This window comes from Coturnix japonica, chromosome 3 (assembly GCF_001577835.2).
Source record: "Coturnix japonica isolate 7356 chromosome 3, Coturnix japonica 2.1, whole genome shotgun sequence".
Lineage (NCBI taxonomy): Eukaryota > Metazoa > Chordata > Aves > Galliformes > Phasianidae > Coturnix > Coturnix japonica.
This window is the reverse complement of record NC_029518.1, coordinates 73,323,777-73,340,467: the sequence shown is the minus strand read 5'-3', so window position 1 is coordinate 73,340,467 and position 16,691 is coordinate 73,323,777. Positions and strand designations below refer to the sequence as shown.

Sequence of the window (16,691 nt, the reverse complement as noted above, 5' to 3'; positions counted from 1 at the left end):
AGTGAACACAAAGGAAATGTAACAGCAGAGGAGGTTTGGAAAAGAGGGTATTCATGGCTTTAAAGAAGTTTCATTTATTGGATGCTAGCTGATCTAATTATATGAGAGTGTATAGAACATAATAGAGGAAGCTGATTCTATAATTATTCTGTTGGATCACTGCTCATGTGTTACAAATGTACTAGATATATTTAGTCTTGGTCTTGGTTGTTGCCTTTTTTTTAAACTGTTTTCTGGAAGTCAGAACTCTGTCAGTTATTTCAAGGAAAACTTGTAAAAGATATGCTCTTGCTGCAGAGACCTTGCTCTCTTAACATTTTGAGTGGAGATCATGACATGCATGAGTAGGAAAGGAAGGGATGAAAGCACCAGCATCTAAAATATAAAATATCTGCTCAGAAATACTTCATAGGGTCTTTCTTTCTTTTCCTAGCATAGAGACCCTAAGTATCTCTACAGAGTGAGTTTTTGTGAGTCAGAGAGGACCAGGTGGGGCTACACTTCTGAGTGCATTTGCCAGCAACTTGCTGAAGCCCCCTCCTTGCTGTAACTTGAAACCATTTATAATTTCAAAATATTCTGAAAGATAAACTGATTTCTCCTCCAGACAGCTACTGCCTGTTTAGCTAACAGTAATGTTTTTTGGATTTCATTAAACTTTGCACAGGATGGGGCTAGGCCTTGAACCAATCCTGTCTGTACTGAGGTAATGTTTAAAAACACTGACTGGTGCAAAGGGATCCTCAGGCTAGCATAGACCTGGCCAGAATGTGCTGTTCTGTGTGAATGTCCCCGATCATCTGCAGAAATGTTCATTTCTACAAGTTGTCCCCTGCAGGCATTTTGGACACAGTTGTTGAAAATAGCCGTCATAGCCTGGTGGCAGCTAGATCCAATGTGTTTTGAGTAGACTTATTTCAGTGTTTTTCAGATGTCACTCTGCCTTCCAATTAATGGGTGACTGAGTCTGTTTCTTCTTGCTGAAATCTGGTACTCCAAGAGTCAACAAAGCCAGCTCTATATTCACTTTGTGGAAGGATAGTGTTCACTCACTGAGATGAAGAAATAGACTTCTTCAGAATGTTGCTTGAAATTAAATGCTTTTAGAGAATGGCAACTTCCAGCATGTTAGAAAAATCATTTTTATAAAGCTTTGCTAGCAATTTAAGAGTTGTTGCCTTTAGCACTTTATTTTGCACAGTTCATTACTGTGAGATGGGACATTTATCTTTAGTACTTGATACCTGCTTTGACTTATTGTGAGATAATTATCTTCATTATCTAATATACCAGTGTCTGCAATTAGTACTAGAAATGGTTATTATCCAAACTTGCTGTAGGGATGTACTCACATTTCTTTGTTAGGACATCATAATAATAACTCAGGAACAACTTGCCCTCCAAACAAGACAGCTGTATGGGAAGCATAGGTGGCCAGATTATTAAAAAGCAACAACTGTCTTTTGAAAACATTTATTCATAATGACTTAGAGGTTAAGGTTACGTTCTGTTATCTTTTTCTCACAAATCTCATTTTTTCGTGTGTGTTAACTGCTGAATAAAATTAAATATATGTTGATAAGCAATCCAGTTTTCAGGGTTTAGATATAAATGACACATGACCAGATGAAGAGATTTTTTAGCTGATTCCATGCATGTTTCATAGAGTCGTAGCATGGCTTAGGTTGGAAGGAACCTGAAAGATTATCAAGTTCCAGTCTCTTTGGCTGTAGATCAGATTGCCCAGAGATACACCCATCTTGGCCTTGAACCCCTCCAGGGATGGGGCATCTACAGCTCTACTGGGAAGCCTGTGCTGGTGCCTCACCACACTCTGAGTAGAGTTTCCATCTAACATCTAATCTAGATCTCCCTTCTTTTAGTTTAAAGTCATTCCCCATTGTGTTATCCCTCTCAGACTAAGAAGTCAGTTTTCTTCCTGTTTATAAGCTCTCATGTACTGGAAGGTCACAGTGAGGTTTCCCCAGAGCCTTCTTTTTTTCAGACTGAACAAGCCAAACTCCCTCAAACATTCTTCATAGGAGAGGTGCTCCAGCCCTTTGATCGTCTTTGTAGTCCTTGTCTGGACAAACACTTCTATGTCTTTCTTGTGCTTGGGGCCTCAGGCATGGATGAACATGTGCATTTTTGCATGCAGTTGAGAGTCTGTCTTCAAGATGATGAAGATTATCCAATAGTTACTGTTTGAGCACATATATTTGAGCAGCTTTGTATTGTGTGCTCAGTCCTGAAAGAGTTTTAGCATGAATTAGAATATTAAGAAAAAAAAGAAGTAATTTTCTTAAGGAAGCAGTAAAATTCTCTAGAGAACAGATGTAATCTACAAGGTTATAACATTTCTAAATGTGTTATGGGACTTGGAGGGATAGAGATAGTCTTCCAGACTTTATATAAGGCAAAGAACAGACCTCTGAAAAACAAAATGAATACAAGGTTCTCCCACAGTGTAGTCTCCAGCATGGCTACACAGATACATCTTCTTCTGTAGGCTTGTACTGCTGTTACTGGCTGCTACCTCAGGAATAATGTTTGCATCACCAAATATTCACTTCTACTTCTATTTCTCTTCATTTATCACACTCATCAGATATGTTAGCATGCTCAGCTGGGAGGACAAATATCTTGGTTTCTGATCTTTTCCTTGAAGGAAAGATTTGTTGAAGTTTTAAAAAAGGACATTGTAATAGAGAACATGCAGCTCTCCAAGTAGTAGCTTTTTACTGAATGTGTATACAAACGTGCAGACTTCTGTTCTCTTGTGTGCTTTTTGGTAAATGTTCCAGCTGAAGAACTGAGAGGTATCTACTCAGAGGAGTTTCTGAGTGTAGGATGATCTGCTGAGAAAGAAGATCTGTAATTTTAAACCTGCTTAAGCTACAAGGTTTACAGAATTCAATCTTTCACTCTAAACTGATGTGCTGCTTTCCAGAAAGATGTTACTGGCAACATCATCAGTTTTTAAAGGAGAATGTCAGAGTCACAGTACTTGATTTTATGCTAATGATGCAAGCGTGTTCTGTGAGACTGTGTTTTCAGATCGAGATTTTCAGGATTAATTCATGTTTAAGAAAGGCTTTGAGGATCAGCCTCTGACATAGGTTTCAGAATTCTCTCTAATGCCCACTGGCTTGGAATTCAATCCCACAAAATTTTCTGGATATCTTTGTATCCATAGGAATGACTACAGAATCACAGAATCACAGAATCACAGAATCACAGAATTACCCGGGTTGGAAGGGACCTCAAGGATCATGTAGTTCCAACCCCCCTGCCTAGCAGGGCCACCAAACATACACCTTTACTAGATCAGGTTGCCCAGGGCCCCGTCCAACCTGGCCTTGAACACCTCCAAGGACGGGGCATCCACAACCTCCCTGGGCAGGCTGTTCCAGGACCTGACCACTCTTCTAGTAAAGAACTTTCCCCTAACATCCAACCTAAATCTTCCCTCCTTCAACTTAAAACCATTTCCCCTAGTCCTGCTATTATCAGCCCTTTCGAAGAGTTTACTCCCTTCCTGGGAGTAAGTTCCCTTCAGGTATTGAAAGGCTGCAATGAGGTCACCCCGCAACCTTCTCTTCTCCAGGCTGAACAAACCCAACTCCCTCAGCCTGTCCTCATAGGGGAGGTGCTCCAGCTCCCTGATCATCTTTGTGGCCCTCCTCTGGACCCTTTCCAAAATCTCCAGATGCTGCTGTAGCTTGTTCGTGCTGCATGTGGGAAGTGGCGGCTGGAATAAGATTTTCACAGCTCCATGTACAGGTTTCACATAAGAGAGAACTAGGTGTTTCCCTGAAACAGAGCTGAGAAGCAGCTCTGGGAATGGCTGAAGATCAATAATGAGGAACAGGTGCATGTGTGAAGCTGATTTCAAAGATCATGCGAGGGCTGATTTAAGATGTCACCCTAGGTACTTGCATCCCTGAAGGGCTGACTTGGTTTCAAAGTTAGCTTTGGAAAGTCCAGTTGCAGCCTCAAATTCTGCTTGTTTTTGTTGTTGTTTTTAATACAAATTGGAACGGTCATTGAATGGGAGTGAGAGGGAGGAAGATGAAAAAAAAAATAGGGCTGTTTTCCCTATGGTTTCTGGGCACCTAAAACCAAAGAGATAATTCTGTAAGTTCTCTGAAGATATGAGAGGAAAAGAAATAGAAGGAAAAAGAGAGGGAGGGAGTTGGAAAAGAATAGAAATAAACACCTTCTGTGTTTTTACGAATGAGACTAAAGTCTTGTCGTGTTGCTGGCAATTATCTTGGTATTGTGACAGCACTACCACACTGTTAATAAAGCTGCAGATTCACCAATGTATTTGTGAAATGAAATACTATTCATTTCATCCCTTGTCTTGAAGGAATGGGATTAATTCTGAGTATCAAAGATAGTACCTGCTATACTTTTAGAAAAATGGTACATCTTCATACAGTAGTGCAAGCGTGTTTTAGTCGTCGTGATCTGCCATGGTAAAATAACTATAAAATTCACTGAGATCATTAGTCTTTTGAGTGAATTGCTTTACTCTGTTCTGGTAGTTACCTGTCTTGAGCTGTACGATGTGCATGTATTATTTAATCATAAAATAAATATCAGATACATTGTCTAGAGCTAAAGATCAAGATTCTGCAACATCTTTGTCAATATTTGCAGGGAAAAAGTACAATCTACAATTATTATCTTACCTCTTAATCTATAGTAAGCTTGGTGACTGGCTAAAATCTGCTTCACTGATTCTTGTGGGCAAATTTTCACACCAGTAGAAAAAAAAGGTGATCTCTTTGTTCGGTGTTTTGCCATGTCAAATATCCTTCTTATAGTTGACACTCTGGACCTCTTTGTTGTTCTTTCTGTTTTGTCTGACCCTGAGGCATCTGCAAGTTGTTTGGCTTCACCACGATTTGTTTTACTGGGGATTTCTGAAAAAGATAAAAGGTAAACATGCACATAAACATACATTGCTTAGGTAGTATGCAAGGTCATGTTCGAAAAATTCATTCTAATGTAAGGGTTCGTTATGTTATTGTCAGTATGCTGAATTAATTGTCCAGTGTCATATTGGACCACTGGGACTGAAAAACCTTTTAAGTAATTTAGTTATAGCTCCTCATATAACTTACAGGTAAAACAAAACAAAAGTTTCAGAAGCCCTAAATCTTGTTTTCAAAAGTGATTTTGTGTTAGAACCACAGAAGATGCTAAGGCACTTAAACTTCGTGCTAAAGCATCTCATTGTATAGAAGTCTATAATTAAATGTAAAGCACTTTAATAAATACATATTTGGAGCCTGGAGAAGGTGAAGCACATCTGTATTAGCTTACTCTATAAAAATAAGTCTATGCTAACGGATATGAGAAATAGCTGTACTCTTTTGATGTTCTTATCTACACTTTGGGCTTCTGGGCACATCTCCCTTCAGTGGGTTCAGGCTTGAACCCACTTTCAGAACTGAACACTGGAAAACGTTTTTTCAAAAGCTGAACAGGAGTTTTATTGTCTTTGGGGACAGAAATATCTTTTTTCCAGTCTTTCTCTGTCACTTCACAGTGCACTGCTCTTTCCATCCCTCACCAAAACTGAAATATTAATCAGAACAGACTGCAATTATGCATCTTTGCCACTTGATAATAGTGACCTGAGTGCTCTCAATAGATCTTTAATTATTCCCAGCAAAGTGGAACAACTACATTAGAAAAAGAGTGAGACCAGTGAGTGTTAGAAACAGTGAGAAAAATAGTCTCCAAAAATGAAGAGTAAAGAATTGTCGGTTTGGTAGAGAAAGACTAAATATTATGCAGTTTTTAACAAACATTAATTATCATGTTCTTACATAAATCAAGAAAAACTAAGGATGTTAAAATCACATTATCTTAACAATTGGCAACTTTGTTATTTAAATGTTTAAAGACAAGTTGGCAGATAAATGATAAGAGAAAAATAAAATCATACTATTGCAAAAAGAAAAGTACTTCAGCACAGAATGGGAGAAATTCTACCATCTTTGTGAGTTTGTATATGTATGTGTACATATATCGCAGTTAATATTTAATATTTTTAATGTTCAATGCATAATAACAATATATGTCATGAAGTAGATGGTAGTCTGAGATGGAAATATATTGACTGCTTGATTACGAGGGTATTTTACAAATGTAGTACTAGATACAGTTACACACAGTTGACTGTTATGGCCTTGCAAAACATGCCAGAAGTATCAGCCTGCAGGCCTAGAAGTCTCTAATTGTTGTAAAATAAGGAAAAATGATGATGCAGTAATATAGTATTATAAAATGCAATGAAAGTAATTATTTTTCTCAATAATGTCGGATCAGTAACATTAAAGGAACCTTACAGTAATAAGGAATAAAAGGAACTTGCTCTGTGAAAACATGGCCAGGGATTCACCAGTAAACAAAAGGGGCCAAACAATGGATCATTTGAGACACTGAATTATTTTAATGAAATATGAGGAGAGAGTGATAGATTTACCATCAAGGAAAAGACAATGCCAGTAAAATCTTAAAGCTGCCCTCTCTAATCCTCTTGAAGAAAATACCAAAAATCTACATGGAAAGGAGCCAGCTGTAAGTCTATTACCTGTTACAAGCTCTATTAACTGCTATAGCCCAGCTGCCCAGGCAGTCTGACCAACTGGGGCAGAGGATTTTTCCATTAAGCTCTTTGATAGCTTTTGCATGGAGCAGAGGCCTTCCTTCGAGGATTTGCTTCTTTCCTAGGATTTGCCCCTAAGTCATTAACTTGAATTAAGAATTATACTATTCATAAGACTGACAAAGGACATTCTTCACAAATGATTGATGTAACAACCTTGAATTCTTAAATTAGGGTTGCTATTTGGGATTTTCTGTCTGAAAAGTGGCCGTACTTTATCTGCATCCAGATATCACTATTCTGCTGGCCTACTCAGGGTAGGTGTCATGTTTTTTTGGTTCTTTTTTTTTCTTCTGTTTTTATATTTAATTTCCTTTCTATTATTTATTTATTTATTTTTAAATGGGGGGGTTATGTTGCTTAAGCATACCTACTCTAATAGGTTTAATTCCATTTATATCTTTCAGTTAGTTCCTTCATTAATCTTTATTATCATCAGCTCTAGAAATGACTTTTTTGCTAAACTTAAACTCAGTTTGAATTGGAGAAACATCAACCATCCTCTCTCCAAATTATTTGTCAATACCTATTTCCTAATATTCACTAGGTATGAATGGAAGAAGACTGATTATCTGGTGCAAACATTATTTGTTCATAAGTCTTCGAGCTGTGCTTTCTTCCATGTCTTTGGAAATCCTGAAGGGATAAACTTTTTCCTAATAAGATAATTTCAACAAAGATGTTTCATCCATGTGCTTGACTATAATATGACTCCATCTACAGCTTAAAAAATGATTTTCTCTCAGTGTCCTAGGTTGAGCAAAATTATAAAAGGCTTGTTTTATTACAAGATTGAAGCCTTTTCTTTTTGCTGCTTAACACAGTAATTAGGTGAACTGGCAAGGTGTAAATTTTATGGGGTACATAGTTTGATTGTGGAAAAGAAATTCAAATAATACAAAGGTGTTTTACTATTCTTAAAAACTAAGTTCCCTTTCAAATATTTTTTTATCATAACTGTCTTTTCTTAAATATATGGAGTTCTTATATTTAATGCTTAACCTGCCCAATTTAACTTTGGTGACTATCTCAGCTTTACTTTCAAAAGATAAATCTATGATTTTTAGGTTTTTTTAATGGTTTTAGGTCAGAAGAATAGATAATTGTCAAAGTCTGTTAATATTTGACTCTAAGCTTAATCTCTAGAGGTGCCTCATGTGGAGCTGTAACTCTCCTTCCTTATGCTCACATGAAATAATCTGCATAATTTTCCCCATTTACTGAATTGTTGATTTGAGGAAAAAAAATGATGTAGTTTTACTAAGGATCAATGTCAGTCGATGTTTGTCCTGAATTTAGACAAATATGGCAAAGACTTTTAAAAATGTGATAAAGCACTTTTCAAAACACGATAAAACAATCTTAATCATATTGGAATCTAATCAAAAGTGCTTTAATGTTCATGGAGGTCTGTCAAGCCCGTAGTGCTGCTGGTTCTTCAGATTTTGTTTTCAGAAAGATAAACAGTAAGAATTCCTCAAATAAAAAACTTGAAATCCTCATTTACCTTCTGTACAGATTTCTTCACACCTAACTGTTCATAGTAATAGTTTTGGGAGGCCTCTGATTTTGTCACTGGTTTTTTGTTTGCTTTATTGTTTTAACAGCAGCAACAATCTGTGTAGGAACATTCATCAACAACGTACACTCAGAAGTAACCTTTTGGTTTCACTTGATCTTAGACAATGAAGATACCATTCTATACTGCAAAGATTATTAAATATGCTAACAAGGTTTTAGTAGCAAAATTCAGGGTGATATGAGGACAAAGCTTTTGAAGTCTGAATAATTCATCATTAAAATCATCACAAGATTTGACATGTGTGACGAACATGGTTAATCTGAAAAATAAATTGATATTCTTAGAAAAGAGAGGAATGCTTGACTGATAAATGAAACATATAGCCTTCACCGGGAAATAATGATTAATTAAAAGGCAAGTTTTATTTAAGAGGAACTATTGAAATAAAACATGAGAAGGGCTTATCAAAGAAGGTGAATTAAAGAAGTATGCCGTAATTGTGCTTATGTGACCTCATAAAATATACAGCAGAATTAACATGGTCAGGAACTCCCATGTTGATAATGCACGTAGTTAACAAAAACAAGGATGACTAGTCATGGAAAAAGCAAGGATGACTAGTCATAGTTGATACTAAGATCTGTGAAAAGGCTGATTACAGTAGATACAGATGGAGCATAGAAAGCATAAACAGAGGATATTTGTTTCTCTCTGAATCGGTCTTCTCCTGTCATGGGAGTAGCAAGGACCCCAAATTCAAATGGCACATGCCAGTGACAGACAAGGTGTCTGTGATGTGTTCTCTCCTTGTCTTCATTTTAATATCCCTTTAATGCCACATTGTCTCAATCACAGTCAATTGGGAATGGTCTGACCAGACTGAAGGGGCTTAGATGAAAAGAGAAATTAAAATATGGCACAACCTTATGATTAAATGCAGCCTAGGTCCTGCATATGTTTGCAAGACTATATGGTTTACTTGTATTTATATTTGATACATTATATACTTCAACTATTGTTAATGCAGACAGTGAAATATTTCCTTAAAATTAATATTGGCAAAAATGAGTTAGCTATTTGATATGTTGTCTTGTGTGAATGTCATTCTTACGTGTCACTGTACAACAACATTACTTGTAGAATGAAGCCTTGGTATCTGGATGTGGCAAAGAGCTGTGAGGGACATCCCTACAGACAGAAAGACCCTGTGTTGACTGATGTCCACTAGAAAACTTCCTATTAACTATTGTGAACCAGATGTCTCATCCCCAGCAGTACAAAAGCTCCAATATACCTATTGGGTAGTTTGTGTTGTACTACATTTAGCATCACCTTACAAGCCAAAGAATTGCTAGGCCCTGACCGTGCAGTAAGGAATCTGTATAGAAGATGCAACAAATCTAGTCCCTATATCACTCAGTTGCATTCCACATGACAAAATGCTACCTACACATGTTAACAGATGTCCTGGTTTCAGCTGGGACAAAGTTGATTTTCTTTTTGGTGTCTGGTATGATTACATGTTTTGGTTTTGGGAGAAAAACAATGTTGATAAGACACTGATGTTTCTAGTTGTTGTAAGCAGAGCTAGACAGAGCCAAGGATGTTTTAGCTTCTCATACTGCCCCACTAGCAAGGAGGGGCACAAGGAGCTGAAAAAGAGACATAACCAGGACAGCTGACCTATGATGGCCAAATGGTATTCCATATGATATAATATCATGAGAAAAAAATGAAAACTGAAGATGAGTTGGCTAGGTGGGTAGCCACTGCTTTGAGATTGGCTGGGCATCAGTCAGTAGGTGGTGAGCAATTGTTTTGTGTATCACTTGTTTTGTAAGTATGCATACTTATCATTAATTATTTATCAATAATTATCTTTTTTTTTTTCTTTGTTTTGCACAATCCTTTGAAGTAACCTAGATTTATATTATGGTACTAAAAGTCTCATCAACCAATGTGCTCTAGATGTCTGTCAGTAAATGAGAAGAATTTCATATCTGCAAGTTGTCAATGCTGAGAAACTAAATTAGACATCACAGTCCCCCAGTTGATCCCAATTACTTGCAGAAATCTGTGTGATTCTGTATGCCAGGAGGAGAAATGCAGTTCTTAAATCAATCAGCATCAGAAAGAAGGCAAAGAAGATGGTCATTTGAAACACAGTATTTATGAAATGTGATTTTAGATCTTTTTACAGACCAACAAAATAATTTCTTCCTTTCTAAATAGACAATCTGGTAGCATCCTTGAATTATTCTAACTAAACAACTCATAATGTAAGAACTCTGGTGAATTGTCTGGCTATTACAGATGAGAACAGAAAATATAATATGCCACTGGGAAGATTCTACTGCTTTTGTGAATAGTGTTGTCATATACTAACCAGCAACGAATTCACATTTGCTGTAATGCAGCATCCACAAATACTGAACATATTAAAACCTTTAGAGTCAAAACATGATTCTGATGTTTCTTTCCTAACTGAAATTCATGTTTTCCTTGGCATCTTATGTCTCACCTAGAGCAGAAATACATCTCTTCACTTTCAGACAGACAAGTGCGAGTTCTGATGAAACATCTTCATCGTTGTTTCTTATCTTTACTGACTGGTGCTGCTGGGATTCATAGAGAAAATATCAAATGCTATCCAAGGTTTCATTGCTGCCATTTGAGTTCTGTAACAGTCTGGCTAAGATGCATCATTCAGGCTAGAAACAATATTGAAGAATGAATGCATTTAATGTTGATGTATGCAATCTATACATATCTGTATTAATTTGTCCATCTAGAAAACATTTGATCTGAAGTTATCTGATTTGTTTCCATCAAAGCATTTAAGAAAATGCTTTAAATATTTTAGTAGCTCCTGGGGGAATGCATCCAATCTTCAGTGGTGAAACACTCACTTGAGCACCTCTGTTATTTGTTTTTCTAGCCAGCCATACTCAAAATGTACAGCCAGCCTCTGAGAATTCAGGGAAACGGCATAAGTGAAAATTACAGTAATATTTTGCCATATAAATCAACATTTCAACAATTGTGATAGCACAGGTCAAAGAGCTGCTGTGCAGAATAAGCTTACTGAAGTAGCTCTGTTCATATATGACAACAATAAGATGGTTGATTCCTTCTTATTTTGACAGAGAGTGATTTGGTCTCAACTATACTGAACCAAGATGAATCGCTGAAAAGCATTAAGTGTCAAGCTGCACAGAGCAAAGTTAGGTTGGAAGGACAGCTGGAGATCAACTTGTCCATTTGATCTAGATCAAATTTATCCACTTTTATGGGAGAAGAAAAATGGGAAGAGAACTTGATTAGAAGTGTCACCATTAGAGTTTTAACAATGTAATTAAGTCAAATATGAGTACATTACTACCTCCTTCCTGAAATATCTGGGACTTCTGTGTTGATTAATGCGTGGGAAGGGAGCATGCCTACTAAGACTGGCATTACAGGTAACTTTGGTTCAGGGATCCTAAGACTGTTAATACATGATTGGATAATGCCTGAGAAAGCTAGTGAAAGATTCAGAGAGGTAAACAAGCAGATATTCTTGGCTCTGCACTGAAGTAGAAATTTTAGAGCCAGTATAACTTCACTGCTGAAAAGACAAGTGCGGTGGCCTGAGTTCAGTCAGTTATGTAGGCTCCCAGTTTTCCTAATTATTAAATAGAATAAGGGTCCTACCGACTTGCAGATGTCTTTGTGATTAGACAGTTGCTTTAAGACTCAGTTTGCTAAACTGCTGTTGACATGCTTAATGACTCTAGAGCCTCTTACAGGGGAGTTTCTCTGAGATACCTCTGGTAGTCATGCTCTTGTGACATGAGGATAGTGATGTTGCTCTGTTGGGTTGTATGCTTGCATATTGTGGTAAGTCATGCTGAAATTACTTAAGAGAATATAAGCACACCTATAGTGTGGCAGGTGTGTTTGAAAACTGGCAATCTGCAAACTGCATAAAACATTCAGGATAATTCACCTGGTAAAATCAGAAGAAGAAAAAAAAGAAAGAAAAAAAAAAGAGAGGGAGTAAATACTGTTTGCTTTGATCCCAAAGGGACAGAAAATAGAACAGAAGTACCAAAGTAAAGGGTAAAGCACTGAAGCCACTAGATTTCAGTTAACAGTTAACTCTGCTGATAACTGAAGAGTAGAGATTCACATAAACTGTAATTTGGATTTCTAGCAGGTTAAGACTCCAAGTAGAATCCTAGAACATCCTGAGTTGAGAGATCCATAAGAATCATCAAATCCAACTTCTAAAATTGAAACCAATTCATAAAACTATTTTGTTGTTATCTACAAAATATTATTTGTAAAGAGGCTAAGCATTTTATTATTAAGAATATTTGTCTTATCCATGGTTGTATTCAGAGAAAAAATACTCACACAGCTAATGGTTCAGTCATTTATAATTCACTAATTGGTATTAAATGAGTGCTATGACATCTAGAATTAATCGTTAAGATTCCATATCAATATTTTGTATTTTTATTCAAGTTTTTTTGGCTCTTTTTCAAATAGATAGGAGTAAATAAGAATAATCCCCATACATATATTTTTAATGTTTTGCTTCTTGTCTGTTTATAAGCACAGCCAGGACAGCAAGCTTTAACTTGTTAATCCGTTTATTACGTGTGAATGTAAAGAATAATCTTAGTGCAGGAAGCTGATGTCCTCCCTTTCTTTCTTTGAGGCCTTATATGCTCTTTGACTTGCACTGTGTTTGGCAGAGAATTGCTTAACCCTTTTTTCAAGGGCAATTATAGTAATGAAGATCTGCAATGGCTGTTGTTGAATTAGAACAGTTGAGAGGGAAGGAGTAAGTCAGAATGAATTAAGATGATTTCATAGAGAACACAGAAAGCTTTTGTGTCTTGGATAATGACTGAGTAGACAGAGAATATTTGCTTGCTGATTAAAAGCTAACACTAAGCAGCCGTTTGTGTTCTGTCTCCTTCACATTCTCAGTATCAAGTGCTAGGATTTACTCAGAATCAAGGCATTGTTTTGGGAGTTTAAATCTTCTCTAAATTTTGTTGGTTAGTCTGACTGCTCAGTGTTTAAAAGTTCAACAGTTAATAATTATTGTCCTATTTTTCTTGTATATTTTTTGCCATATCACAATTTTTGTTTCCCTCACTTTCTCTTCCTATTATTAGTGACAGTTTGTATCAGGACAGTGGCAAAGATCTAAGTTCAAGTCCTGAGGTCATTTCCTGGATTTTGGCACTAGCCATGACCAAAGATAAACACTCCATCTCTGAAGGCTATATGTTGCCCCCCACAGTTTCCTGTTTGTTAGCCGTGGAACTGCAGGTTGCTCCAATTAGCAAGGTGGATGAGTCCTGAAATAGGGGTAGGAAGGAAAGGATCTAAAGACATTTCTAAGTCCCATTTTTACTTACCCTAAAATATCAATGTGAAAATAAAGTGAAAAGTGAACTTGAATTTCGGATAATTTCTTTCACGATGAAAATGGCAACCAACCCTACAAATATTTGGAGATTTTAAACTTATTTTTTTTGTTAAGATGGAGGTATATTTTATCTTAATCTTTTATTTTCTAGTTTCTTGAAGTTGAAATATACTTTAAACTGGAATAACCCTAATCATCTATGTTAGGATTATTAACAAGTGATCAAAATAAGTATTCACACTACTGGGAGAATCTGCATGCTTTCGAAAGTGTATTCCCAAAATACCTGACCCAAGTTCTAAGTCACAAAATAACAGTTCTGGATGCAACTCTGCTCTGGTAAAGAAGGTTCATAAAACAAGAATTAAGTTCGTTGAAATTTGTATGCATGTATTTGAGATAACACAGTTTAGAGATATTAAATATGGCATAATTGAATGATAATAAAAATAAATTATTATATGTTTGTTCGTATCAAATTGAATTAAAAATATTATTGGAAAAGCATTTTTCCATTACATGTTAGAAAAAAAATATTTTTTCTCTTTAATGCCATCAGTAACTAAAAAATTAAAAGACCACCTATCTATATACACATGTGAATGTATAAATTTTGTTATATAGCTGCTATTGCAATTAGTTGGCATATTTGAAAAGACAATAATATATTATGTAAAAAAGACTTTTCATGGACATAATTTCCTCCACTTGAATGGAGTGCAAAGCAGTTGTGATGTTGGGTTTTAATTCAATTATGTAAATGTCAAAGTGTAGATGGGAAAGTTAGTAAGAAAACTCCTTGGATTTAAAAACTTCCCCCAAACTTCTAAATCTATTGAATATGTAATTGAACAGGGAAAAATCTCATCATCAACTTTTACTTTCTGTTTTGAGGAAACTTTGAAATTGCTTTGAACTTTTTGATGTTTTGAAAAGGTGTAGTAATTACCTGTTGTACCAAGCACACTGAAGTTGTCTATATTTCTGTTGACTTGGAAATAATTTTACAAATCAATACTTCATTTTATCTCGTTGAGCTCTGTTTATCAAAATGCATTTTAAAAAAAATCATACTGTGTATCACAAAAGGAGCATATTCTGTCCTGTTACTGTGATTATAGGGTGTTTTCTTTCTGTTTTATCTTTCCTGAAGGTGTACAGATGCATCCATTTTATTTTCCTATTGTAATATCTATATTTTCCTGCTTATTCTGTTCTGTACAGAGCAATTTCTTGTTTATTTGTTTTCTTCCTAAAGAATGTATTTATCTAAAAGTTTTTGAAATTTCTAAAACTGACTAATAAATACAAAACTATAATTTTCTACTTTCTCTTCATTTCAAGGATAATGGATAACCTCTAGCAATGTCAGCACTTTCTTAGGTGTTCTTTTGGTTATTTTAGCCCTTCCACATAATTGTTTTTGAAATTAAATATATTTTTTTCATAACAGAACATATGCAGGTAAAACAAAGTGAACACACATGAGAAATGTTGTCAACCTTTCTCTTTTCAACTTTATAACAGTCTCACAAATTGTGGTGCCTCTTTCAGAATTGTCATGACACCAAATTCTAAAGAAGTAATAATGTAATAAATTCTGCGATAAAATGGCCTGATCTTTCCATTTCCTTTCAACCAGTGCAGTGCAAATTAGTATAATCCGTTTATATATGAACTTACCTCTGCTTCCCTGAACTTGGAGAGCAAGGCAAATGGCCAGGAATATTAATCCAGTTTTCAAATGCATGCTGTCTGTTGATCATTCACGGTTTTCAAAAGAACCATGCAAGAAATTACAATATTGAGGTCAAGTAGAAGATTTTTTTAAGAGCTAAAATTCCCAAGTAACTTCCTTCTTCTTTTGATGTTTGATTTTTTTTTTTTTGTTAGTTATTTTTCAGGTGTCTTCAGCTGCGGACTGCTTTGAATCACAACAAATTGAAGAGTGCAACAGGTTTCGGGATGCAAGAGCTGGACAAACCCCTCCAAAGCAAACACTTCTAGCCTGGGGGACTGGAGTGGTAAGACAAGAGTGACGATGTTTTAAAAAAAAGCAGTGTCTGTTTCTGGAATAATCTTTTTATCTGCTGCTCAGACATAATCCCTCTTACGGTCCAGCTGGAAGAGCTTTCTTCATCTTATTAACCTTCTGGAGCAGCATCTGTCAACTCCAGTAGACTTCAGTAGCACGATGATAAGCAACGGAAGTGTCTTCTGCTGCCTGTTGCCTTCAAACATTGATCATTTGGGCATTGCAGAGGTATGGCCCATCAGCAGAAATAAAATAATGCGGAGAGCTGATTGTACTTCTTCCAAACCTGAGATCACAAAAAACAGAGAACTTCCTTTAAAGAGGTAGACAGCTTTTTCAGAAAGCATATACTATATTCAACTTACCCACTGAATTTGACTTGGGAGTGTATCTCTGTCCTCATGCCAAAAGGTTGCTGTTGAGATATTCCTATCACGGTGGTAGTGATGCTGTTCTGTGACAGCAGGGAAATTACGTGACTCAGCAGTTAATTGCAGCAGTGTTCAGGGCACAAGCCAATTCCAAATTAGTTGTGGGGGAGGGAAGATACTGCATGGAAGGAAAATAAGAAACAGACTGTGGGAAATGCTGTTTCAAGCATCTAACCAAGCCGTGAACTGTCAGTGAGTGAATATTTTTAAACAGCTCTGTTCCACTTTCCCAAATAACTGTTGTTACATATTTGGAATGTGAAAGAGTATCATACTTACTGTTTTAAAGAATGTTTTACAGTGTTTCATTACATCTAAAAAATACCAGATGGGTATTTGTAAAGACCCATTCAACTTCAGAGATTTCTGTGCACCTGTACTTTATCATAGGGAATATTTAGTTTGGCAGCAGGAATCTCTGTTTCCTTGCACTGGAAGTACAGGTTTCTTTAAGAATAACCTTCATCTGAACCCTATTTTTACTTGAATTCTATTTTTACTTGGGATTTTAAAAATGGCAGCTTCCCTTTCATCCATAGGTTGTCTAATTGTAGCTATTTAGAAAAGATAGTAAAGAGACTGCGGGACAA

General features: G+C 36.1%; 1 protein-coding gene across 1 annotated transcript in view; it reads right to left on the bottom strand.

The window, feature by feature from the left end:
* IMPG1 (interphotoreceptor matrix proteoglycan 1) overlaps positions 1-16,019 on the bottom strand; it is a 52,066-nt gene extending 36,047 nt beyond the window's left edge. Inside the window, exons 1-2 of the mRNA XM_015859062.2 lie at positions 15,319-16,019; positions 4,698-4,931 (exon numbers count right to left, since the gene is read on the bottom strand). Of these exons, the coding sequence (XP_015714548.2) occupies positions 4,698-4,931; positions 15,319-15,385 (301 nt within the window). The 5' untranslated portion in view covers positions 15,386-16,019. The remainder of the gene's footprint in view (positions 1-4,697; positions 4,932-15,318) is intronic.
* Positions 16,020-16,691: the final 672 nt, after the last annotated feature.